Here is a 27,497-nt window from a genome sequence, read left to right on the forward strand (position 1 = left end):
AAGCACTAAACAAACACTAACTTTTTTTTTTTTTAAACACAAAACACAGACACTAAACACACACTAAGCTAAGCTAGATGAAATAAATGTACACTAACAGTGTGTACACTTACTACACAAAATTTAACTAAACTGAACACAAAACTTAGCTTTTATAAAAGCTCTTTAGGGAAAACTAAACAAAATTTGAACTGAGATGCCTATCAAATATCACTGAACAGCGAACCTGCAAGATCTAACAGTAACACAAGATGAACAAAACTTAGCTTTTAGAAAAGCTCTTTTATAAAGCTCAGCAAAATGTGTTCTGAAATCTCTTGCAAATATAACTGAACAGGGAGGATTGCAGGATCAAACAGTAACACAAATGAAAAAAACAGCACAAAACGGCACAAAACGTAGCTTTGAAAAAAGCTCTTGGGTCTATTGCTTTGAAAAAAGCAGTTGATATACTGGAAAAGATCCACTGGAATCACTAAATAGCAATGCTGGTGATGATCTAAATCAATCAAGAACAAAGACACAGGAAACCAGGAACACAGAAACAGCCTCCACACTCTATAGCCAGCTTCTGAATCTGCAATGAAATGGTGCTGGGAGTGAGCTTATATAATGTCCTATTGGTTGCTAACCTGTGACGAGTGTGGAAGGAGAACTCTGATTGGCTCTGATGCAAAAGGGCGGAGCAAATAATCGCGCAATATTCCTATTGCCGAATATTCGCATTGCGAATATTCGGCAATATAAAATGATCGCTTCAGCTACTCGGCCCAATGGCTCTAATCATACCAGCAATGCTTTCAGACGTCTATGGAGATCACTAGGATGTGATCTGTTTTAAAAATGAAACTGTAAAAATCGCTCTGATGCGGAAGATCGGGGCGAGGAAAATAATCGCGCGATATTGCGTTTGCCGAATAATCGCATTGCGATCTTTCTGGAAAATTCAATGAACGCTTCAGCTACTCGGCCCAGGGTCTCTAATGATACCAGCAATGCTTTTAGACGTCGATGGAGATATCTAGGATGTGATCTGATTAAAAAAAAAAATTGTAAAAAATCGAATATTCGGAATTGCGAATATTCACCGCGAATTTCGAAATATAGCGCGATTTCTCGAATATGCTATATTCGAGTCGAATATTCGCAATGCGAATATTCGTGAGCAACACTAGTCTTGACTGACTTTTTTTTTTTTCAAAGTAGAGGTGTTAAAAAAAAAAAAAAAAAAAAAAAACTACAACTGAGGTATGTTTTTAGTAGGAGGGGTTATCCTCGACTTGCCTACAGTTTTTTTTATTGTGTTTGCTGGTTTGCAATTTTCCTGTCAATAACTGACTAAAAATACTTTTATCATCGCAACTGTAAGATGCCTTTAAGTTGTAAAGAGCAGTTAAAGCCAAACTCCAACATGGTTATCACTTTAAATAGTTTGTTTGCGGCCAATGCTGGGCCAAACTAACCATTTTCTTTAAGACCCCTTTCACACTAAAAATTGCGCCTGCAAATCAACCTGAAACAGCCGCTGCTGTCTCTCCATTGTGAAAGCCCCGAGGGCTCTAGCAGGACAGTAAAAAAAAGTCCTGCTAGCAGCATCTTTGGAGCAGTGTGTATACCGATCCTGCCCATTGAAATTAATGGGGCACCGCAGCTATACCGCTGGCAGAGCGCCTCTACAGAGGCGCTTTGCGGTGGTTTTAAACCCTTTCCCAGCCCTAGCAGGCGAATAGCGGTGCCAAATTGACGTTAAAGCGCCACTAAAAATAGCGGCGATTTACCGCTGCCTCCACACCAGTGTGAAAGTGGACTTACACCCCGCCCCTTTCACACTGGGCGGGGGTAAAGCGCCGCTATTTTTTACCGGCGCTTTACCATCAATTTTGCGGTGGCATTCGGCCGCTAGTGGGGCGATTTTACCCCCCCCCCCACTAGCGGCCGAGAAAGGGTTAAACACCGCAAAGCTGCGCTTTGGCAGCGGTATAGCCGCGGTGCCCCATTAATTTTAATGGGCAGGAGCGGTATACACACCGCTTCAAAGATGCTGCTAGCAGGACTTTTTTTTACCGTCCTGCTAGCACACCGTTCCAGTGTGAGAGCCCTCTGGCAGCGGCTGTTTCAGGTTGGTTTGCAGGCGATATTTTTTGCGTTATAGTGCCTGCAAAGCGACCCAGTGTGAAAGGTCTTACTGCAGTCGCTGCCACTGCTATATAAACTGTATGTAGGATGTATTGTATTTGTATCCGTAAATCCCAATCTCCACCTCAGCTATTCATTCATAAAAATGCAAAGGCTAAGCAGTGTTGATGCTATTTTGTCCCAGTAGCATACTGGACACGCCCCATACCACTGCCGACCACAATTATGCATACTTACTGTAAGTAGCATTTGCTACTTAGAGTTTATACAAGGCCAACAGCGTTTGCAGCAACTTGGTCCAAACAAACTCTTTAAAGTGATAGCAAAGCTGAAATTGGACATTAAAAAGCATATTAACAAACTATAATAGCTCTGCAAGGTTCTAGGGTTTTCGGCTGTCGGCTTCTGACTCTTGCATTTTACAGTACTTTCTGCTTAACCTTGATTCACTCCACTGTGCACCATTTTCAGTCTACTGTTAATTATTTAACCATATGTGCACTCGCTTCCATACTACTGTAATCCCCATCTATAGATTTGCCCACACCACCTTTGCTGTCTCTAAATCTGCATTTTCCATTTACACTCCACCCTCTAGAATGCATGTGTAGGGCTCTCTTACACATAAACCTTAAAAAAAAAAAAAAGCAAAGCAGCACGAGAACTGCTGTAGAAGGCGAAACTTGTATGGAAAAAGCTCAAATTAGTAATCTGGAAATAACCGTTTTATCGATTCTGAATCAACAGCTCATTTAATGGATAACCTTTAAAAAAATAAGAAAAACCCGGTGAAAAATAACATACTAAATAGTGGTACAAATAATTCCTCTCTGTCAATGACAACATACAGTATATGGAGATTTAATGTATTGCACAGTGCGGAACTGTAGTAAGTATACGAATGTAAAGCACAGTGTGTAGTGGAAAAATGGATATTACCGCGCTTATCAAAGGGGGGGAAACAGAGAGGGGAAGAAAGGGGGAGGGGAAATGAAAGTGATGAGAAGTGGAGGTACAGCTGCGGCACTGGAAGGTGTATCAAACCATAAGCAATTGAAAATGGGGAGGGTAGTGCTGCGCTAATCAGTGGTGAATGGATAAGTGAATAAACAGGTGGGGGAGGGGAATGAAAGTAGGTGTAATTGAAATGAGGAGCAATATAGCCCAAATGGCATCAGCATAAAAATAAATATAAATGATCAGTGAACAATAACAGTAATGGTGCAAATCATATAACTACACAGGTTCCTCTTAATGTGATGAAATACACTATAAGTAATGGTGCAAAAAAATTTTTCAGGTAACTGTGCTAAGTGACACTCCTATATTGGTGATAAACAGTCCATCAACAGAGTTTGAAAAATATTAGCAAAAAATATAAGTAAAATTTCAAAAGTCCAAGAAAGCAAAAGTGCAAGTGTAGGTCCGCAATATGGAGTGAGAGGAAAATGGGTATCCAGTGATCCTTTTAGGGTAAGTAAGGATGTCCCCTTACCTTACTGCTGTAAGGTAACAGCATATAGATCCAACCACATTAGATGGTTCACTCGATGGGCTCTGATCCAACAACGGCAGGTCCTCCTTGGGGTTCTCGTCCCAGATTGGTCAGTTTCTCGCCCCAAAGAAATAAAGCATCGATGGTGTGATACCGTTTTAAAAATTTTAATTCTCAAAGAAAATAGACAGGGGTACTCACATAATCCAAAATACAATTGAGCATGTAAAAAAGAGGGGCAATCTGTCGCCAACGTCACCTCCGATACCTCTCAGTGGACTCATGCGCATTCGTCACTATCGGAGGTGACGTTGGCGACAGATTGCCCCTCTTTTTTACATGCTCAATTGTATTTTGGATTATGTGAGTACCCCTGTCTATTTTCTTTGAGAATTAAAATTTTTAAAACGGTATCACACCATCGATGCTTTATTTCTTTGGGGCGAGAAACTGACCAATCTGGGACGAGAACCCCAAGGAGGACCTGCCGTTGTTGGATCAGAGCCCATCGAGTGAACCATCTAATGTGGTTGGATCTATACGCTGTTACCTTACAGCAGTAAGGTAAGGGGACATCCTTACTTACCCTAAAAGGATCACTGGATACCCATTTTCCTCTCACTCCATATTGCGGACCTACACTTGCACTTTTGCTTTCTTGGACTTTTGAAATTTTACTTATATTTTTTGCTAATATTTTTCAAACTCTGTTGATGGACTGTTTATCACCAATATAGGAGTGTCACTTAGCACAGTTACCTGAAAAAATTTTTTGCACCATTACTTATAGTGTATTTCATCACATTAAGAGGAACCTGTGTAGTTATATGATTTGCACCATTACTGTTATTGTTCACTGATCATTTATATTTATTTTTATGCTGATGCCATTTGGGCTATATTGCTCCTCATTTCAATTACACCTACTTTCATTCCCCTCCCCCACCTGTTTATTCACTTATCCATTCACCACTGATTAGCGCAGCACTACCCTCCCCATTTACAGTGTGTAGTATATAACATGCAGCACAGCATAGAGAAATTCGGTGCTGGCTGCAGTTATAAAATAGACCTTGGGTTCATGGGCAATTACTATCATAATGTTTAATATTGATACGGAGACTGCTCAAGAACACCTATGCATCCTCGTGTGGGTAAACTTCATGTGCACAAGAACTTACAATATGCAGAAGCTTAGAATAACTACAGATTATTATATTTTAGCATACGTGCACAAAACATTGTTTTTAAATTCACAACTCTAATATTAGAAAAGGTTGGCAAACAAAACTTGCAATATGTACAGGAGGTCTGTATAATATGGATTCTATAGCGATGTTAGGTCCAGTGCTTCTTCAGGTGTTCCTTTAACTGAGGAATAGTGGTTTGCTGAACTTTGCACACATTACACTGAAGAGGAGATTTAAGGAGCTCGGATGTTCCATCTTTTACCTCCACGCTTCCTTTTATTTTTATCATGTCAATTACATCTATAAATAAATTCATAACACAATTAAGAAAACTGAGTTTTAGATTTAAAGCAGATAAAATAAATATCGAACATGTCACAATTTTTCTAGGTAAATGCATTTCTAAAGGTGCTATCGAAATGAAATTTTCACCACATCGGTAAAAACCCATGCAATCCATCCATACAAAGAAACCAAAACAAATAAGTTCAGAAATTAAGTTATGTGTAATAAAATGGTATGACACAGGGAGAAAGTATTAAACGCAAGAAAAGGGAGGTGCAAAAAGGCATGGAACGCCAAGCCATCAGCTGAAATCTATCAGTAAGCAATCCTGACCCTTATCAATGGAAATATCAGCTGGTTCAGGCTCAAGTGATGGCCTATAAAAAGGTGTCTCATAACACAAGTAACATCTCATGATGGTTAAAAGAAAAGACCTCTTTCAAGACCTTTGCAACCTTATTGTTGCAAAACATAGTGGCATTGTTACAGAAGGATTTTTTAATTCCTGAATGTTCCACTGAGCACTGTTGGGGCCATAATTTGGAAGTGGAACATCATTTCACCATAAACTGGCCACGACCAGGTGCTCCTTGCGAGATTTCTGACAGGAGTAAAAATAGTTATCAGAAGAGTTTTACAAGAGCCAAGGACTACCTGTGGAGAGCTTCAGAAATACCTGGAATTTAGCAAGAAAAAAAAACACTTAACATTAAATAAATGCATTCAACCGCCATGGCCTGTATGCACACTCGCCACGCAAGACCCCATTGCTGAAGAAAAATGTAACTCTTTGGATGCCATAACACAAAGCATGTTTGGAGGTCAAATGGCACTGCACATCACCCCAAAAACACTATACCAACTGTGAAGTTTGGAGATGGGAACATCATGGTGTGGGGCTGTTTTTCAGCATACGGTACTGGAAAACTTTATATTAAGGAAGGATGAATGGAAAAATGTATCAAGACATTCTACCAGGATGACAAAGATGAAACAAGGGTGGACATATCAGCAAGATAATTATTCCAAACACAAAGGCAAGGAAACTCAACTGGTTTCAAAGAAAGAAAATAAAGCTGCTACAATGGCCCAGCCAATTGCCTGACTTTAATCCAATAGAAAATCTATAGAAAGACCCAACGATCAGAGTTCATAGAAGAGGCCCTATAATGCTTTAAGTCTATCTATTAAGTTCTTGCGGTAAAACCAAGAAAGCTTTAGACTTCTGTAGTGTATCAATACCACACAACTCATAGCTTCCAAAAATATGCCTACACATATAAGCATGTACAATATGTACACATTAAGTAAAATAAACAGTTACTCAACGTAGGGGTCAAGATGTAATGTCCTTCATGGTTCCTTGCTCAGAGTCCAACTCACAAAGTTCTTGAGCTCCTCGCATCCATGTCTTCCTCTTTGTCCTTCCAAACACCTCTGTTGTCCAAACACATTTCTTTCAAATGCTCTGCAAGTCTCTGCCTATGTGGATTGGGGGTGTGTACCTGTCAGCTGTCTTTGCTGTATGCCCAGACTTCACTTCCAGTGCTGAACAGGAAGTGAAAATCTAACACCATATGCACTTTCTAAAGAATATATAAAGCTGAAAACAGCAGATGTGTATCATCTGAGGCTATCCACTTCACTGGGTATATGTGAGGGTTTACATCCACTTTAACCTTCCGCTGTTCACACCAGGTAAAATAAGCCTTCCAGGTGCAGTAACAGACCTTGAGAGAGGTCGATTTTCTGGCACTCAAAAGTGTAGGGAAACCAAATTAGCCACACCCCTATCTGTCAGGCTGACAAAGACGGCGCATGAGAAGCAGGATGAAACACCAGACCCTGAGACAGCAGTACCACCTTCTTGGCCAATTTGTGGCAATTGGTATCACAAGGATTCCCTCAATCCAGTGAAGTAGGCGTGGAATATTTTCATGAGGAAAAGCATAAAATCAGGGAGAAATTATCCCAAGGGGTCACCAGGGGGTCCACTGCAAAACCCATTAGGTCTTGTGACATGATTCCTTCCAATTTGTGGTTAACTCTTGACTCTCCCCATCTCCTACAAATGACCTGAAACACCTCTGGGTGCTAGGTCCATTCTTCCAAGTCTACCTGAGGAAGTTTCAATTTTACACACCTATAATGTGCACAGTGGACAATGACAAAACATGCAGAATCATGTTTTCTCCCTTTTTGAGCTGTGTAACTTCTGGTCTGCCCCGGTGGTTGATAAATGCCACTGAAAGCGCATCAGCAGACCCTGATGGAGGTTTTTCTACATCTGGAGAGAGAGAGGCGAATAGCACTGAGCTCGAGTGTTGATGGGAAATCAGGATTATCTCACTTGTCAAGGTTCCTAGACTGCCACCATCTGAGTACTGCTTGCCAGCCCTACAGGCTGGCATCTGTTGTGATTACAGTCTACAATGAAAGGATTTTCCAGATTCAAGCATTGAAGTGAATATATACAATGTCAAAGAAAGTCTGGCCTCTGCCAATCGGTTACTCCAGAGAATAAAAATAGGATGCTGTGTTGTAACTGCCTGGAGTGAATCTGGGCACACAAACCTACTTCAAAAGACCCAGACCCCTCATGCAAAACCATACTGAGGGTCAATGACAGGATCTTTAAAATCGGGATCTTCCCCTGTGGGAGATGCACTTAAGTCAGGGCTGTGTCCAGGACAAGACCCAAGTACTCTAAGCGTTTGGTTCAGATGCAGACTTCTGGAGGTTGAGAAGCAAATGCTGCAGCAGTTGAGCCATCCACTGAATGTTGTAAGACAGTGTCTGACAGCTAAAGCCATCCAGGTACCCCACAATGTGAACACCCTGGGAAAGAAGTTAGAGGTGAACTGGAGGCAGGACCTTTGGGAAAACCCAAGGAGCCATGGCCAGACCAAAAACAAGTGCCACAAACTGAAAATAATGCCTGCTCAGGGCAAAACACAGAAAGTGTTAATGTGGAGGAAAATGGGTAAATCCAAGAAAGCATACTTGATGTCCAGAGCAGCCAAGAGGTCCCCTTCTTGAAGGAAGGTGATGACTGACCAGGCCGACTACATGTGGACTTTTTAGGTATTTGTTAAGGCCCTTAAGGTCCAGAATGGGATATACGTTGCCTTTTGGCTTTGGGACCATGAACAAGTTAGAGTAAAAGCCCTGAAACCTCTTCCACCATTGTAATGGAAAAATTGCACCCAAGGAAAAAATTTGCTGGCGGTGACCTGAAGAGTCTGTGCACAAGAAGAGGTCCATCACCTACAGGCACTAGCAAAAAAACTGAAGACTTATGGAGTGGGAGAAGGTTATAGGGAGGAGGACCTCTGTTATAGCTCCATACCTTCAGGTGATTGTATTGTAAGTCATGGTGTATGACCTAATTGCTTGTGTTCTGTACTGTATGATTAAGATAAAGTTTTACCCTTATATCTACTTTAGCCGAGGCACTAAAATGATTAAGGACAAGTTTAAACCTTTTTTTATGTAATGTTTTAAAATCAAATGATAACATTTTTACTGAATAAAATAAAACACATACATTTTGTTATAGAAATCAGCTTTTTTTTTTTTTTTACTTTTTCCTGATACTATAGCAATTTTTATGGTTTTCGGAAACCAGATTTTTTATTTAGAACCATAGACATTTTTGGTCACAGCCACTATCGAGCGGTATCAGAATCCCGGGGTAAGGACTGATGCAGAGAGTTGAAGAAAAAAAAAGAGTGCCAATCCTATCTCTGCAATTAACAGAATCGATATTGCAGAGAAACTACTACCTAAGATCATTTCCCTTTATGGGCACAGCAGATAAAGATGAAGGGGCCTTTATCTTGATCTGCTGTGCCCATGAAAAGCTCACCTTTCCTCCAAACCGATCAAGATAATTACAGGAATGACATGCTAGGTCATATCTAATATTTGTGTACCAATTTAACCAGTTGCCGACCAGCCGCCACCGTTTTACGGCGACAGGTCAGCTCGGCTGCGCAAAATCACGTAATATTACGTGATTTCAGCCACTAGGGGCGTGCGCGCCGCTGATGCCGACTCGCTGCCCGGCGGGCGCGATCACCGCTGGGCACCCGCGATCGCTCGTTAACACACAGCTCCCGGTCCTGTCAGGGGGAGAAATGACTGATCGCATGTTCATACAATGTATGAACAGCGATCTGTCATTTCCCCTAGTCAGTCCCACCCCCCCTTCAGTTAGAACACACCTAGGAACCTAATTAACCCCTTCCTCGCCCCCTAGTGTTAACCCCTTCCCTGCCAGTGACATTTTTACAGTTATCAATGCATTTTTATAGCACTGATTGCTATAAAAATGCCAATGGTCCCAAAAATGTTTCAAAAGTGTCTGAAGTGTCCGCCATAATGTTGCAGTAATGAGAAAAATCACTGATCGCCGCCATTACTAGTAAAAAAAAAAAATTATATAAAAATGCCGTAAAACTATCCCCTATTTTGTAGACGCTATAACTTTTGTGCAAACCAAACGCTTATTGCGATATTTTTCGTAAAAAAAAAAAAAATGTAGAATACGTATCGGCCTAAACTGAGGGGAATTTTTTTTTTTTTTTATATTTTTGGGGGATATTTATAATAGCAAAAAGTAATAAATATTCATATTTTTTTCAAAATGTCACACTTTTTTTGTTTAATAGCGCAAAAAATAAAAACCGCAGCGGTGATCAAATACCACCAAAAGAAAGCTCCATTTGTGGGAAAAAAAGGACGCCAATTTTGTTTGGGAGCCACGTTGCACGACCACGCAATTGTCAGTTAAAGCGACGCAATGCCGAATCGCAAAAAGTGGCCCAGTCATTGACCAGCAAAATGGTCCGGGGCTGAAGTGGTTAAAAGGCTACATATTAGCCATTTTATACTTCTAAAAGTGAAAGTCCTGCTTTACAGCAAATACCACAAGACACTGCTATTAGCCAGAAGATCCTGCTTTTTTACAGCCCAACATCAGAACTAAGCCATCAAACTGGCATTCCACAACCCGAAAAGAGGGCTTAAAGTGTTACTAAACCCAGGATCCTGCATTCACGCTGGTCACCCCCCCCCCCCCCCCCCCCCTCTTTGCTATTATATAGGGATGTGTTCCCGCATGTTTCACTTAAAGTCCCACATTTTTCCCAATTTTTTTATCATTCAGGATAATACAACCACTTTCCGGCCGTCATTCTGCTAGATGGCAGGCGGGAAGTAGTTAAAGCGTTACTAAACCCAGGGCCCTACATTCATTATATCTGGTCTCCCATAGTACACAGAGCACGGAAATGCAATTATTTTAGTAAATATAAACTGCTAAATACCTTTTCTCATTAGCTGTATATAGCAGTCTTGTGACTTCCATCAATGTGTAGTTGAAGCGTTAGACCCCTTTCACACTGAGGAGTTTTTCAGGCGTTTTAGCGCTAAAAATAGCGCCTAAATACCGCCTGAAAAACTCCTGCCCTGCAGTCTCTCGGGCTTTCACACTGGAGCGGGACCTCCAGGACCGCTCCAAAAGTCCTACTAGCAGCATCTTTGGAGCGGTGTGTTTACCTCTCCTCCCCATTGAAAGCAATGGGAAACCGCGGTAATACCCCTGGCAATGCGCATTTCCGGCGGTATTAACCCTTTTTTGGCCACTAGCGGGCGTTAAAAACGCACTGCTAGTGGCCGAATACTGCCGCAATTCCGACGGTATAGCGCCGCTAAAAAAAAGTGTGAAAGGAACCTTAGAAAGAGTTTTCATTCTGCTCTTACTGTCCTAGAAAACTACTGGACATCTGATCCACTGGACAGTGCTGATTGGTCATGTGCTGATCACCCCTGTGCTGATCACATGCACTCTCCCAAGAGTAAAAAAAAAAAAAAAAAGCGATACACACCAAACTGAGCATGTGCAGCCAGTGTTAATTTTGGCCAATTTCGATTTTCCGCAGACAAAGCTTCTGACTTTTGTCTGAAGGGTGTTGGCCATGAACTTGTCTTGCATACAAATGGCACACAATTGTCGACCAACAAACATGAACGTAGTTGCGTACCATGTGATTTTTCAGCTCTTTAGCGCCACCCTTTGGGCACCTTCTGCTAATGTCGTGTTTGGTGAGCATTGATTCCGAGCATGCGTGTTTGTACTTTTGTCCGACTGACTTGTACACACGCTTGGAAAATCTGACAACAGACCGTTGTTCACGGAAAATCTTAAAGCCTGCCATCCAACATTTGTCCGCAGAAAATCCGACAACTGTCCGATGGAGTGTACAAACGGTCAATTTTTCCGCCGACAGGCTGTCAACACACAATTCCCGTCGTAAAATACGATCGTGTGTACGAGGCTTTAGTCTTGGGACTAAAATGGCATTTTAGTTTTAGTCCCATTTTAGTCTTCTGCAATTGTTTTAGTCGTATTTAGTCAACTAAATCTCCAGTACATTTTAGTCTACTAAAACTGCATTTAGTTGTCTAAAATCGAATGGGTGTAATTAAATTGTAATGCATTAGTTAACATTTCTCTACAATTTCCAAACTTATTATATACTGCTGGAGTGAAAAATCTAATATGCTATTATTTTTTGGTATTGAGGTATGAACACACACTACAGACCAGTGTTGATTTTGAAGTTTAAATTTAGCTTTAGTCTTCGTCTTTTGACTAAAATTGCATTTTAGTTTTAGTCCCATTTTAGAATTTTGACTAAAATGCCATTTAAGTTTGTCGTATTTTAGTCATCTCAGTTATTTTAGTCTTCTTTTAGTCTACTAAAATAGTATTCATTTAGTCGACTAAAATGTGTGCAGCTTGTCCCCTAGCCTCTGTTCTATCAGCAGATAGACTGGGGACTAAAAGCATGTTCATTGGGTAGGAGAATGACAGATAACATGGATTAAGTCATAAAAGTAAAGCTAACACAGCAAAGGATCATAGAGAGGAGTTTTCTATGGTGTCATTTCTAAGTAACAAAAAAGGCTTACTTTATTGCATCCTGCATTTACAAAGGCATAATTTAACCTTCAAACATTTTTTACAATCTAAACATTCATACTGAATTCAAAAAATATTTATAATCAGCTTGTATAGAAGGTGATTAGGGATTTGTTAAAATGTGAACGTAGTAGCAACTGCCATTAACTTAAAAAAAAAAAGAATGTTATATTATTCCTTGAAAAGGGCAACTCTTACCTTTAGAATCTAAAAAATATTCTGTAGTGAAAGAATTCCAGTGTTTCTTGTTTTTCAAGCAAGGAGAATCAAAATCTTGACTTATGACATGTAAATGAATATGGCTATGAAGAAGAAAAATAAACTATTACTTGCATACTGGAGGAAAATGACTTTCGGTTACCGACACAAAAATACAAAATATATCTTACCTCATGCTTGGAATAGCATGGTACCCAAGCCGAAACTTTGCTTTACTTAGAGTTGAATGTTCCTGTATAATATTCTCCCCAACTTCATACATGTGCTCTAACAAATCTAAATGTTCTGATCGAAGTGCTTTTAGACTGGAGATGGATTGCCATGGTAAAACAAGCCAGTGGTAGCGTGCCTTGGGGTACTTGTCCTTGATTACCACTACTTTATCATTTTTGAAGACCTTTATCGAAACAAGAAGAATATTCAACAATACTCAAGGTAATTTTTACAAACATAAAGCCTCTTTATTCCAATTGATAAAATGCACCTATTAGTTATGTACAATGATATCGGCAATCAAAAAGAACACCCTGAAGAAGGATACAGCTTTAGACAATCGATAATATGAATAGAAATACAGTGCACAGCAACAGAGAAAAAAAAATATCCTCATCTCCAGTCATCTCTAAACTCTGGAGAATCTCCAACCCAAACTTTTTTCTGATAGAGTAGGGATGCTGTGGCATGCTACATTGGGGAAAATAGTGAAGTTTCATTTTTATTCATTGTGTCAATGTGATAGTCGGCCTTTAAAGATGCGATTTTTAAGGGTTTTTCTGCTTTTGTTGTTCAGGTAGAATTACCTCCTTTCACTGTGAAACACTGATGAGTGGTGGTAAAGTCGACCAACTTAACACTGAGCTGTCGAGCAGCTCTAAAGTCACCAGTTTTTGGGTCATTTACCATATTTTTTGTATGGTAGAATGTATACTGTGACATGTCATTCTATGAAAAAGCACTTCTTTGACCACTTGCCGCCCGCCAATGACAGATTGACATCGGCAAAGTGGTTGTAGAATCCTGACTGGACGTCATATGACGTCCTCAGGATTCTGAGCCGCTGCGCGTCCCCGGGGGCGCGCATCGCAGCGATCGTTGTTGCAGGGTGTCAGTCTGACACCCCGCAACACCGATCTCGGTAAAGAGTCTCTCACGGAGACTCTTTACCACGTGATCAGCCGTGTCCAACCACGGCTGATCACGATGTAAATAGGAAGAGCCGTTGATGGCTCTTCCTCACTCGCGTCTGACAGACGCTAGTAGAGGAGAGCCGATCTGCGGCTCTCCTGACAGGGGTGCCACCTCATCTGTGCCCGTCAGTACTACCTCATCGATGTCCATCAGTGCCATCTCATCTGTGCCCAGTGCCACCATATCAGTGCCCGTAATTAAAAGAGAAAACTTACTTATTTACAAAAAAATTACAGAAAAAAATAAAAACGTAATTTTTTTTCAAAATTTTCTGTCTTTTTTTTAGTTGCGCAAAAAAAAAAAATCGCAGAGGTGATCAAATACCACTAAAAGAAAGCTCTATTTGTGGGGAAAAAATGACGCCAATTTTGTTTGGGTACAGTGTAGCATGACTGCGCAATTGCCATTCAAAGTGCGACAGTGCTGAAAGCTGAAAATTGGCTTGGGCGGGAAGGTGCGTAAGTGCTTTAGATTTAATGTGTCATCTGCACCTGTCTTTTCACTAATCGATTAGAATTAGTCAATAAAAATAAATGATAGGTTTCTCTTTAATATATACCTGCATCTTGGGATCCTGCATTGAAACCTTTAGCCCTTGACTCCAGTGTCCCACTGCAGACTACAGAGGGGGGGAAAAAAGTATAGAACAATTAAGAACAAACATAAATTAGAACTGAAGAAAGCACACAAGGCAAAGTAAATTACAATAATGGTACCAGAGTAACAGTAAAGAGACAAGTTTTATGGAAAAAAGGTACCTGAGAAGAATGTTGTTGCTGCTCAGATGAAGTATCATCTGCACTCTTGTTAACATCCAGCACGTCGTTAGATTGCATTTTTGAGCACTTTGTTTCTATGCTCTTATTTTGAGAATTCTCATGTGGCCTCTTGCTGGCGCCTTTCTTCTGTTGGTCCCTGGAATCAGACTGGCCTGATCCTCTTACAAATTCGATAGTGTAAGGATACAACTTATTTACCATATATAAGATATGACCAGGCTTCAGCTTTACTCCTTGATCTTTTGCAATGTCCACATTGTCAATACTAGTTGGGTTAGTTCCTATCTAGAAAAAAAAATAAAAAAAAAATAAAATAAGCTACAGTATATGAATCGGAACTTGTCTTATTAAAAGGTTGCGATTAGTATATACAAGCAGTGCCAGATTTTAATTTCTCTGCCATTATTTCTTTCATCTAACACCAGAAAGAATGTTATGATACATTTTACCCTACTGTATGTGTCAGCAACTACTGCAATGAAAACCTACAAAATTGCAGACAAACAAGCTCCCAATATAATACAATTTATTATCACAGTAACGGCTCATTCACACTAGTGCGATAACTGCTTTGTCCTTACTTGAAAAACATGAAGTCACTTCTAGGTCACATAGAAAACAATTGGTTTTCAATGTGCCCTGTTCACACTGCAGCACATCTTGGCACCCACCATAATGCACATCATAAACCAATCGTTCAGGGAAGGGATTGTAACGATCACCCTCAAGCAAGGCATAATAAAACCCAACCTCGACCCTAAAGACCCAAACCATCGCAGACCGGTAACAAGCCTCAACACCATCTCCAAGATCATGGAGAAAGCAGTAGTACAACAGCTTCAGCCCCATCTGGACGACCACAAACTCCTAGATCCCCTACAATCAGGTTTTCGCCCAGGCCACGGCACAGAAACGGCTCTCCTCAAGATATTGGATGACGCCCTCGACGCAGCAGATGACAGAGAATCCTGTCTCCTAGTGCTGCTGGACCTTAGTGCAGCCTTCGACACGGTAGACCACAACACATTGCTCACGCGACTCGAAGTAGCCGGAGTCTCTGACTCGGCCCTACCGTGCACTCAGACCGTGAAACTTGGAGGCTTTACATCAGAAACACGGACCATTACATGCGGAGTCCCTCAAGGATTACCCCTTTCACCTGTACTCTTCAACATTTACATCTGCCCGCTCCTCAATCGTCAGCAAACAGGACCTGCACTACCACTCCTTTGCTGACGACACGCAGCTTTACCTTCGAATCACCAACAAAAAAAACAATATCATGAACTAGGAAAATGCCTCGCACTGATCGACAATTGGATGACTGAAAGCGGATCCTTCACGCAAATCGGAAATCCTATTCTAGGACCACATGGACACCACCCACCATCCTCGGACAAACCATCGCGCCAAGCAACAAAGTCAAAAGTCTCGGAGTCATCTTTGACTCAGACATGACGATGGATGCACAAATAGGATCAGTCGTCAGCGGTTCTCACCATCTGCTCCGCATGCTACGTAGACTCATCCCCTTCATCCCGGAAGAGGACACAGCAGTAGTGGTTGGAACTATGTTCAACTCACGACTCGACTACGCAAACTCCCTCTACTTAGGACTACCGAAATACCAGGTTTCACGTCTACAAGTCGTCCAGAACATGGCAGCCAGACTGGTAACAGGTAAAAAGCCGTGGGAACCAATCTCCCCGGTCTTGAGGTCCCTCCACTGGCTGCCCTACAGGACCGGGTGACATTCAAGACACTCTGCCTCATGCACAAATGTACACAGGGTAACGCTCCTCAATACTTAAGCGATAAAATAAAACCCTACGTCACCAGGCGCGTGCTCCGGTCAACCAACCAAAACCTTCTCCAAATCCCTAAAATCACGCTACAAATCTAAGGGAGAACGTAGATTTGCAGTCCAAGGACCACGGCTCTGGAATGCTCTACCCACTACCATCCGCTTGGAAGAAAACTATCTGGCTTTTAGGAAAAAACGAAAGACCCACCTCTTCTGAAGGACCAGGACGACACTGGATGCAAAGTGCCTTGAGGCGATTAAGTTCGCATTTGTTACGCTATACAAGTTACTCACTGAGCTGCGATAAAAATGCAGGCATGGTGCATTTTATCACAGCACACTGGAAGGCATTGAATGTCACCGTACAGCAGCGCAACACCTGTGAATTTCAAATAAAGTTCCCAAATAAAAATAACTAGCATTACACCACCCCTCACTGCACCCAAAACGGACAGCTGAACACACTAAACCATTATGGTTAGTGTGTGGGCAGTGTGAATGGGCTCCCAAAAAAAAAAAGACAAAACAAACGCTAAGCATAATTAAAGACAGAGAAGAAAAGAGAGAGAAATGTGTTCAATCACAAAAAACTAACAGTAAAGGTCATTTCCTTTTTTGAGAAAGTCAATTTGCTCAAATTGAATGTTCAAAGACAATTTTTTTTAAAAGTACTTTCTATTGACAATCATTGAGTCATTATTTGTACTGAGAGGAATTTCCGTAACAATGTTCATATGAGCGTTTGTTCGAAAACCTACTGTATGACCAGCTTTAGGGTAGTCAAAATGTCTGCTTGAACAACTATTCATTTATATACTGTAGTAACCAAAGCTACACAAATTAGGTGTTTTATGGGAAGGAGGAGGTGGAATTTAACAGCAAAATTGCCATGTGGCAGCAGTGCCGCACTTAACAGCCACTGCCCCCTATAAGAAAATAGAAACTGGCTACCTGCCATTAATAATGGGTCTATGTCAAAGTGGGATCCAGGCAAATGGCTAAATATGTATATAAGGGTAATGCCGCGTACACACAACCATTTTTCGGGTTGTAAAAAATTACGTTTTTAAGGGTCTAGAAAAAACTTTTTTTTCAACCCGATCATTAAAACGGCCTTGCCTACACACGATCGTGAAAAAAAAAATGCTCTAGCAAAGCGCAGTGACGTACAACACGTACGACGGCACTATAAAGGGGAAGTTCCATGCAGATGGCGCCACCCTTTTGGGCTGCTTTTGCTCATTTAGTGTTAGTAAAAGACGATTCGCGCTTTTGTCTGTTACAGCGTGATGAATGTGCTTACTTCATTACGAACGCTAGTTTTACCAGAACGAGCGCTCCGTCTCCTAACTTGCTTCGGAGCATGTTTTTTTTTTTACGTCGTTAAAGCCCACACACGACCATTTTTTACGACGTAAAAAAACGACAACGTTAACGACGTGAAAAAATAGAGCATGTTCGAAATTTTTAATGGACATTTTTTACATCATGAAAAATGCTCTGGAGCCCACACACGATCGTTTTTAATGACATTTAAAAATAAAACGTATTTTTTTACAACCCAAAAAAGACGTGTGTACGCGGCATTACAGTTTAACGCCATGAGATTTTAAATTTTTTATTGTGCAGCAGCCAATCCTACGATTTACTGTGTAGCCAATCCTTTCATTTACACCCTCTGCAACGCCAGGAAGATCACACTACTACATTCTGGTTTTGCTTTATTACTTCCCAGTTTAATTTTATGGCTTTCTGCATTTCATCCCTGCTAGATGGTTAGAGTGGAAGATGCTGATGCATCGTTTAGTGAGCAGTGTGGAGGGGGACATAGAAAACTGCATGACTGAAACAGTGGTATAACTGTGCTTGTTCTACAGTATAGCAGATGTGGTGTTCACAATTTTGGCTGTACAGAATTACAAAAGCTTGAGCAAAAAAAACAAAGATGTATAAAGATCTGATTTAACAGCTAGAAAAAGGTTGCCAATAGTTGGGAGGTCTGAATTGGGTCCCCCCACCAAAATGTCTAATTGCAATGGAAGTATACATCCAAAAAAAACTGTTTGAAAAACATACACTTATGCTGCGTACACACGGTCGGAATTTCCAACAACAAATGTTTGATGTGGGCTTGTTGTCGGAAAATCCGACCGTGTGTATGCTCCATCGGACATTTGCTGTCGGAATTTCCGACAACAAATGTTTGAGAGCAGGTTCTCAATTTGTCCAACAACAAAAGTTCTTGTCGGAAATTCCAATCGTCTGTAGCCAATTTCGACGCACAAAAATCCTACGCATGCTCGGAATCAATTCGAAGCATGCTCAGAATCATTGAACTTAATTTTTCCCGTCTCATCATAGTGTTGTGCGTGACCATGTTCTTGACGTTGGGAATTTCCGACAACATTTGTGTGACCGTGTGTATGCAAGACAAGTTTGAGCTAACAATCCGTCGGGAAAAAAACACGGTTTTGATGTCGAAATGTCCGATCGTGTGTACGCGGCATAACTGTGTAAAAAGTGAGCGAGACCTCCCATAAAAAAAAAGTCCATTCTGGGGGACAATATGTCACGGTCATGAGTCAGGCTCAGAGACCAGTAGCTATAACAGAGAGGTTCCATCCGACCAGCAGGATAAGTACAGAAGCAGGTCACCCTGGCGGATGACACAGACTCATAACCGGTCTTCACCAGAGCTAATGGTGGAGATGGGTTTTGCTATGTGCGAATGGCAGGTTGCTGTCCTCAGGATCGCTCCATCAGAAGGTGAACAGGCCGGGGTGTGGTAGCAGGTAGGGATCAAATGGAGGATAGACAAGGAACAAGCCAAAGGTCAGTACCAGGTGGTTGCAGGTTGAGATCATCAACAAGAAGCATCTTCGAGGAACAAGCCAAAAGGTCAAAAACAAATGGTTCTAGCTTTGGATCAAGCAGAAGCATAGTCCAGAAACAGGCCAACATTTGGTAACGAGTGGCAGTGAAGATATTGATGGCAGCAGGAGTGAGAAGAGCACAGTAATCTGGCAAACAGGAAGTGCCAGGACATGGCTTAAATCTGATGTTCATGGGAGGAGCACAGAGTTCAATATTCATCAGAATGTACAAGGCAAGATTGCACAGCATCTCAGGTGGCACAGCAAGAAAAACTACAGGCAGACACTGCAGAGGTTGCAGGCTCAGATGCAGACCCTGACAGTACTCTCCTCCTTCCAAGATGGCCCCTGGACATCTTAGGGCCAGGTTTGTGAGGAAACCTCTGGTGGAACTCTTTGTCAGTCTGGGAGCATAAGCATTCTGCTCAGATTCCCAAGAATATGTAGTGCTCTTCATGTTTTTATGCAAATAAAGGCATTTGGGTCTCAGTTTGGTGTGCAGCCATCTGGATTTTCCTTTTAATGATTGCTTCAGCTGCGACTGGGCGAGCACCCTGCAGTGACGAGATCAGAGCCGACCCACCTGTGAGAAGCATGGACCTTTTGTAGATTGTAAATTGTTTCTAAAGAACCTGGAATAAAGGGTTCTCTCAATCACAAATTATTTTTCACCCTGTACCTCAACAGGTTGAGGAAGTGGAAGAATTTGCCATCAAAATGAAACTGCTGAAATGGTGATATGTGAAAACTGGATGAATCTTCATACTGTCAGAAAATTTTAAGCAAAAGATGACTGGGTTTATTTAAGCAGAGATCTGGAAAGGTCCCACAAGCTTTTGACCCAACTTGGCAGATGGAGCATGAAACCTTCAAATTGTTGGTACATAACAACAAACCATGTCACCCACATGCAAAGTAGGGAATGATCTATGACGCATGTCAGCAGCCTTCCCTACAGGCTCCATTTGGGGAAAAAAAAAATTAAAACATTTTTTTTACCTGCAAAAGGGCAACTAGAAGGTATTTCTGTCCCTGGGAGCAGTTCAATGTGGAGGAGGTAATTGATCGTCATTCTTTTTATTACAGACGTCTTGAAAATCATTGTATTGTGGAGGCAGGTTCTCATAACTGGGTAGTGACCACATCATTTGTGATAACTTGATCTGTGGAGAACTCATTTAACAAGGTTTTCTACAATGTTTCTTGCAATGGGGGGACGTAAAATGTATAGTCCATGCTCCCCAGTGAATGGGGAGACTATGGGTAGAAAACCAACGAATGCCCAGAATGACAATCAGCTGAAAGTCTCACAATGGTCAGCCTCAAATTGGGATACCAGAGGAACCTTTTCATGTTGGCTGTTCTGTACAACCAGCCTGTTGTTTTTTTACCCATCACTGTATGCTGATCACTGTATTCTCAAGGCTCCCCACTGTCAGAATACAATGGCATAGCAGGAGGATTCCCCCATCCACATCAAATGTGTAGATGGGGGAATGAGACAATTTTTTTTTGTTTATCCCAGCTATGTGCTTGATTCACATCACAGCACACCCTGTTCACATTGTGGTGTGAAGGGGGCACAAAGAAAACAAACGGTTTCAGCGATTTTGGCTCCTGACTCCCGCGCGCGTGCCCGGCGGTCGGGATCACCGCTGGGCACCCGCGATCGCTCGTTACAGAGCGAGAACCGGGAGCTGTGTGTGTAAACACACAGCTCCTGGTCCTGTCAGGGGAGAAATGCCTGACCGTCTGTTCATACAATGTATGAACAGCGATCAGTCGTTTCCCCTAGCGAGTCCACCCCCCCCTACAGTTAGAACACACCCAGGGAACATACTTAACCCCTTCCCCGCCCCCTAGTGTTAACCCCTTCCCTGCCAGTGGCATTTTTATAGTAATCAATGCATTTTTATAGCACTGATCGCTATAAAAATGCCAATGGTCCCAAAAATGTGTCAAAAGTGTCCGAAATGTCCACCATAATGTTGCAGTACCGAAAAAAAAAATTGCTGATCGCCGCCATTGCTAGTAAAAAGAAAAACATTAATAAAAATGCCATAAAACTACCCCCTATTTTGTAAACGCTATAACTTTTGCGCAAACCAATCAATAAACGCTTATTGCGTTTTTCTTTTTTTTTGAAAAATATGTACCCTAGATCAGTGGTCCCCAACCTTTTTGGCACCGGGGACCGGCTGCATGGAAGAAAATTTTCCAAGGCCCGGTTGGGGATGGCATGCGGGGGGTAATCGATTTTTCGCGGGCAATTTGTCAGCGCATTATTTCTATTTATTACATTGTAGTAAAAAATAAAGTTAAACCCACCATAATGCAGAATCAGTGGGAGCTTTGAGTGTGTCACTTGCCATGCTGCCTGCCACCAGATGCGGATTGTCACTTGCCATGCTGCCTGCCACCAGATGCGGATTGTCACTTGCCATGCTGCCTGCCACCAGATGCGGATTGTCACTTGCCATGCTGCCTGCCACCAGATGTGGTAAGGCCCCAACAGATGAAGCTAGTGCCCCCACTAGGCCCTGCTCACACTCACCCTGTCACTGGTAGTGTTGTCCTACTCTGGGCTCCCCCATTAACAGTACTATCATCTGCCCCTATTTATATCATAACCCCACATTACAGTCGTCAGTCCCCCCCACACATTATAGTCCTCAGCCTTCCCCCCCACACACATTACAGTCCTCAGCCTTCCCCCCCCACACACACATTACAGTCCTCAGCCTCCCCCCCCACACACATTACAGTCCTCAGCCTTCCCCCCCCCACACATTACAGTCCTCAGCCTTCCCCCCCACACATTACAGTCCTCGGTTCCGTCCCCCACACATTACAGTCCTCGGTTCCGTCCCCCACACATTACAGTCCTCGGTTCCATCCCCCACACATTACAGTCCTCGGTTCCATCCCCCACACTTAGGGACAGATCAGAGGGAGGCACAGCATGAGGAGAAAAGTTGCAGGGAGGGAGGCGGGACAGTTCTGGATGGAGGGCCGAGGTAACAAACAGGTGATTGGCTGCTAGGATGAAGGACAGTCCTGGCAGCCAATCACCTGTTTGATAACCTCGGGCAGCTCCGCCCTCCACCCAGAATTGTTCCGCCTCCCGCTGTCCGCTCTATGAGCGACGCAGGAGGAAGAAAAGTCTCCTTGCGGTCCGAATGGCAGAGTGCCGCGGTTAGGGTTGCCACCTTTTCTGCAAGCCAAACCCGAACACTTTTGCGGCGCCAATTTTTTTGTAGTACATACTATAGGATTGATAAATACCTGGGACACCTTGTGGGTTAACTCAAAGAGAGTAGTAATCAGAATGGACGGTGTCAGTAGGGCAGTGGACGGTGTCAGTAGGGCGGAGGACGGTGTCAGTAGGGCGGAGGACGGTGTCAGTAGGGCAGAGGACGGTGTCAGTAGGGCAGAGGACGGTGTCAGTAGGGCAGTGGACGGTGTCAGTAGGGCAGTGGACGGTGTCAGTAGGGCAGTGGACGGTGTCAGTAGGGCAGAGGACGGTGTCAGTAGGGCAGAGGACGGTGTCAGTAGGGCAGTGGACGGTGTCAGTAGGGCAGAGGACGGTGTCAGTAGGGCAGAGGACGGTGTCAGTAGAGCAGTGGACGGTGTCAGTAGAGCAGTGGACGGTGTCAGTAGAGCAGTGGACGGTGTCAGTAGGGCAGTGGACGGTGTCAGTAGGGCAGAGGACGGTGTCAGTAGGGCAGAGGACGGTGTCAGTAGGGCAGAGGACGGTGTCAGTAGAGCAGAGGACGGTGTCAGTAGAGCAGAGGACGGTGTCAGTAGAGCAGTGGACGGTGTCAGTAGAGCAGTGGACGGTGTCAGTAGAGCAGTGGACGGTGTCAGTAGAGCAGTGGACGGTGTCAGTAGAGCAGTGGACGGTGTCAGTAGAGCAGTGGACGGTGTCAGTAGGGCAGTGGACGGTGTCAGTAGAGCAGTGGACGGTGTCAGTAGAGCAGTGGACGGTGTCAGTAGAGCAGTGGACGGTGTCAGTAGGGCAGAGGGCGGTGTCAGTAGGGCAGAGGGCGGTGTCAGTAGGGCAGTGGATGGTGTCAGCAGCATTGTACCTCCATCCAGATCAGACAGTGCCTGTGCCCCCCCCCCCCCAATAGAAACCTCCATTAAAGCTGGACAACAAAAAAAAACGTACCTTCCATGAGCCACTGCAAATATGTTTATGTGAACCTGTTAGGGGGCGCAGTCTGTAATATCATGCAAAAGCGTCCCAGTCCAGTGGCCCTCCATTCACTGTCTCTGGTGGCGCCGGCGGCTGGGTGGGAGAGAGAGCACAGACAGTGCTGTATGACCCAGCCGCAGGATATTAGCCCCCCTGGAGCCGGAGGAAGAAGGGGGGTGCATGTTGTTTGGGGGTAGCTGACAGAGGAGGAGTGGGGGGTGACCGAGAGGAGGAGTGGGGGGTGACCGAGAGGAGGAGTGGGGGTGACCGAGAGGAGGAGTGGGGGGAGGGGGGGTGACAGAGGAGGAGAGGGGGGTGACAGAGGAGGAGGAGGGGGGTGACAGAGAGGAGGAGAGGGGGGTGACAGAGGAGGAGAGGGGGGTGACAGAGGAGGAGAGGGGGGTGACAGAGGAGGAGGAGGGGGGTTACAGAGAGGGGGGTGACAGAGGAGGAGGGGGGTTACAGAGAGGGGGTGACAGAGGAGGAGGGGGGTGACAGAAAGGAGGGAGGGGGGTGACAGAAAGGAGGAGGGGGGGTGACACAGTAGGAGGGGGTGACGGAGGAGGAGGGGGGTGAAAGAAGAGGAGGAGGGGGTGACAGAGGAGGAGGAGGGGTTACAGAGAGGAGGAGGGGTTATAGAGAGGGGGGTTACAGAGAGGAGGAGGGGGGTTACAGAGAGGAGGAGGGGGGGGGTGACAGAGAGGAGGAGGGGGGTGACAGAGGAGGAGGAGGGGGGTGACAGAGGAGGAGGAGGGGGGTGACAGAGGAGGAGGAGGGGGGTGGGTGACAGAGGAGGAGGGGGGTTACAGAAAGGGGGGGTGACAGAGGAGGAGGGGTGGCAGAGGAGGAGGGGGGTTACAGAGAGGGGGGGTGACAAAGGAGGAGGGGGGGTGACAGAGGAGGAGGGGTGGCAGAGGAGGAGGGGGGTTACAGAGAGGGGGGGTGACAAAGGAGGAGGGGGGGTGACAGAGTAGGAGGGAGGGTTACAGAGAGGGGGGGTGACAAAGGAGGAGGGGGGGTGACAGAGTAGGAGGGAGGGTTACAGAGAGGGGGGGTGACAGAGGAGGAGGGGGGGTTACAGAGGAGGAGGGGGGGTAACAGAGAGGGGGGGTGACAGAGGAGTAGGGGGGTGACAGAGAGGGGGGTGACAGAGGAGGAGGGGTGACAGAGGAGGAGGGGGTGACAGAGGAGGAGGGGGTGACAGAGGAGGAGGGGGGGGGTGATTGATAGGAAGGGGGCTGACTGCCGCTGACAGAGCAGATGAGAGCGACCTTAGGACTGGAGACTCACAGCGTGAGGCAGGACTCGGGAAGGGGTAGCTGACGGGGGTTGTCTGACAGAGGGGGGGGGGGGTAGCTGAGTAAGCTGACAGAGAAGGGCAGATGAAAAAGATACCTCAGTGAGGAGACATATCGGAGCACACGCCAGGCAAGGGGCGGGGCTACGGGCGGCCGCGATCAACCACAGTCAAACTCCAGCCCCGCTCCAATCACGGACCCTCGTATCTCGTGTGCGCCGCCCGCAAGTGACCTATTCAGCCAATCACAGGCTGAATAGGTATGCCTGCCGCTCGCCGCTGAGCCCGGCTCAGATGCGGAGCGCACAGGCATTACTGTGTGTGTGACGTGACCCTGTAATACTGATGGCGGTCGCGGGAATCGGGTTGCCCTGGTTATATGTGCCCGGGTTTCAGGCGGGTCAAAAATGGACAGGTGGCAACCCTAGCCCGCGGTCCGCATGTGGGGCTCTCTCATGCCGCCTGCTCGCGGCCCGGCTGCAGAAGTGCCGCGGCCCGGTAGTGGGCCGCGGACCGGGGGTTGGGGAACACTGCCCTAGATGATGTGTGAATAACACGAAACGCCGTCGGGTCGCCTCCACTGCCGCCTCATACTATAGAATATGCGAGTTTTTATCCAGATACATGTGAGTGCACTTGCTATCTTTTTACAATAAATACCCAGTTTTATACCGGTTTACACTATGTGGCCCTTCTCTTTCCATTTTCTTTCAACTATTTAACCCCTTGCTGAGCTGCAAAGATTCAAGGTTATCCATTTATGATCATACACTGATTGATTACTTCTATCAAGTTCCTTGGTGATTGCTACTTTGTGTACCCTATCTGGTACTTGAAGCTTGTTATGACTTGATTGACGTACGTCATTTCAGGTCCACCATCTTCGGTAAGCCTCCATTTACTACCACTGGTGGCGGTGATCACTTACTACACAATTTGTCTCGATGGGATTCTAATCAAGTTCCCTCATTTTGCACGTGGTGTCTACAGATATATGGACTTTGTGTTTACAACCATTGGACTTTATCTTTCACGAGAACTTCTTTATTGCATTTGTTACTTTATTTATGTTCCCATTTTTCCCATGAGGAACTACCATTATAGATATTAATTTGCCATAGCGCTACACAATTTTGTTTCTGTTAGAAAAATATGTAGAAGAATACGTATCGGCATAAACTGAGGAAAAAAATAGTTTTTTTATATATTTTTGGGGGATATTTATTATAGTAAAAAGTAAAAAATATTAATTTTTTTCAAAATTGTCGCTCTATTTTTGTTTATAGTGCAAAAACTAAAAACCGCAGAGGTGATCAAATACCACCAACATAAAACTATATTTGTGGGAAAAAAAGGACGCCAATTTTGTTTGGGAGCCACGTTGCACGACCGCGCAATTGTCAGTTAAAGCAACGCAGTGCCGAATCGCAAAAAGTCCTCTGGTCTTTGACCAGCAATATGGTCCGGGGGTTAAGAGGTTAAACAAAAAAGAAGAAAGAAGAACTACACTTGTTTTCTGTCTGAGGATCTACACTTCTAGGAATGAAAAGAGCAAAACTTGCAAAGTAGCACAAACATTTTATACATAATATTTAATATATATATATATATATATATATATATATATATATATATATATATATATATATATATATATATATATATATATATATATATATTACACTTCCATGCTTATTTAATTTAAAATGTTATCTTAACCAGGCCTATTTTTCAAACTTGTTTACAAGTTAATTATTTTTGTTTTTTGCAAAAAAATTACTTCGAACTCCCAATCATTTATATAATATATATATATATATATATATATATATATATATATATATATATATATATATATATATATATAATTTTTTTTTTTTTTTTTTCTAATACCCTGTTAGAGAATAAAGTGGCGGTCATTGCAATACTTTTTGTCACACTGTATTTGCGCAGCGGTCTTACAAGTGCACTTTTTTTGATTAAAAAAATAAGACAACAGTAAAGTTAGCCTATTTTTTTTTTTATTGTGAAACCTGTTACGCTTCAAAGTTGCGCCCGCTCGTGGAATGGCAACCAAACTTTTTACCCTTAAAATCACCATATGCAACATTTAAAAAAAATCTACAGGTTGCATGTTTTGAGTTGGAGGAGGTCTAGGGCTAGAATTATTGCTCTCGCGCTAACGATCACAGCGATACCTCACGTGTGGTTTAAACACCATTTTCCTATGGGGACACTACTCGTGTATGCGTTCGCTTCTGCACACGAGCTCGGCGGGACGGGCGCGTTTTTTTTTTTTTTATTTATTTTACCTTTTATTTTTACACTGTTCTTTTAAAAAAAAAATTGTCACTTTTATTCCTATTACAAGGAATGTAAATCCCTTGTAATAGAAAAAAAGCATGACAGGACCTCTTAAATATGAGATCTGGGGTCAAAAAGACCTCAGATCTTATATTTACACTAAAAGGCAATAAAAAATTAAAAATTAAATGTCATTTGAAAAAAATAAATAAAAAAGTTGCTTTAAGAGCTATGGGAGGAAGTGACGTTTTGACATTGCTTCCGCCCTGCAATGGTATGGAGACGGGTGGGGGCCATCTTCCCCTCACTCATCTCTATACCTAACAGGAAGAAGGAGGAGATCACCTCCGCCACTGTCGGCAGCTCCGGTAATCGGCGGAGGGCACCGGAGAGCGGCCCTCCACTTTTATCTGAAAGCAGACTGCCCGCTGAAGAAGAGGATACCAGGGTTATGGCAGCTAGTTGCTGCCATAACAACAATATCCTTCTTTAAACAGCCGACGTATAATTTGTTCTTTAGCCTGCAGTAAAATAGATTTTTATGGTTTCTTGAACTTCATAGAACTGACACTGATACACTATAGTAAGTCAAATTATTTTTAGAATTGCAGCCTCAAGAGAAAAGTACACCAATAATTACCTGCTTGACCTTCACATAACCTTTGTTGCAATCTGAGGTCAGCTGCACTGCAAAAAAAATTGAAAAAAAAAAAAAAAATTATGTAAGGATAACTAAATAAT

General features: G+C 43.4%; 1 protein-coding gene across 3 annotated transcripts in view; it reads right to left on the minus strand.

The window, feature by feature from the left end:
* Window positions 1–4,639: 4,639 nt before the first annotated feature.
* The window catches only part of APTX (aprataxin), a 37,244-nt gene continuing 14,386 nt past the window's right edge, over window positions 4,640–27,497 (minus strand). The window contains exons 3-8 of one of the 3 annotated variants that reach the window (XM_040325494.1): window positions 27,397–27,438; window positions 14,260–14,565; window positions 14,061–14,120; window positions 12,484–12,710; window positions 12,293–12,396; window positions 4,640–5,121 (exon numbers count right to left, since the gene is read on the minus strand). In XM_040325494.1, coding sequence (XP_040181428.1) covers window positions 4,970–5,121; window positions 12,293–12,396; window positions 12,484–12,710; window positions 14,061–14,120; window positions 14,260–14,565; window positions 27,397–27,438 — 891 coding nt within the window. In that variant the 3' untranslated portion in view covers window positions 4,640–4,969. Of the gene's footprint in view, window positions 5,122–12,292; window positions 12,397–12,483; window positions 12,711–14,060; window positions 14,121–14,259; window positions 14,566–27,396; window positions 27,444–27,497 lie in introns of all 3 variants that reach the window. The other 2 variants (XM_040325484.1, XM_040325502.1) reach the window with 2 other exon arrangements.

Source organism: Rana temporaria, chromosome 1 (genome assembly GCF_905171775.1).
Source record: "Rana temporaria chromosome 1, aRanTem1.1, whole genome shotgun sequence".
NCBI lineage: Eukaryota > Metazoa > Chordata > Amphibia > Anura > Ranidae > Rana > Rana temporaria.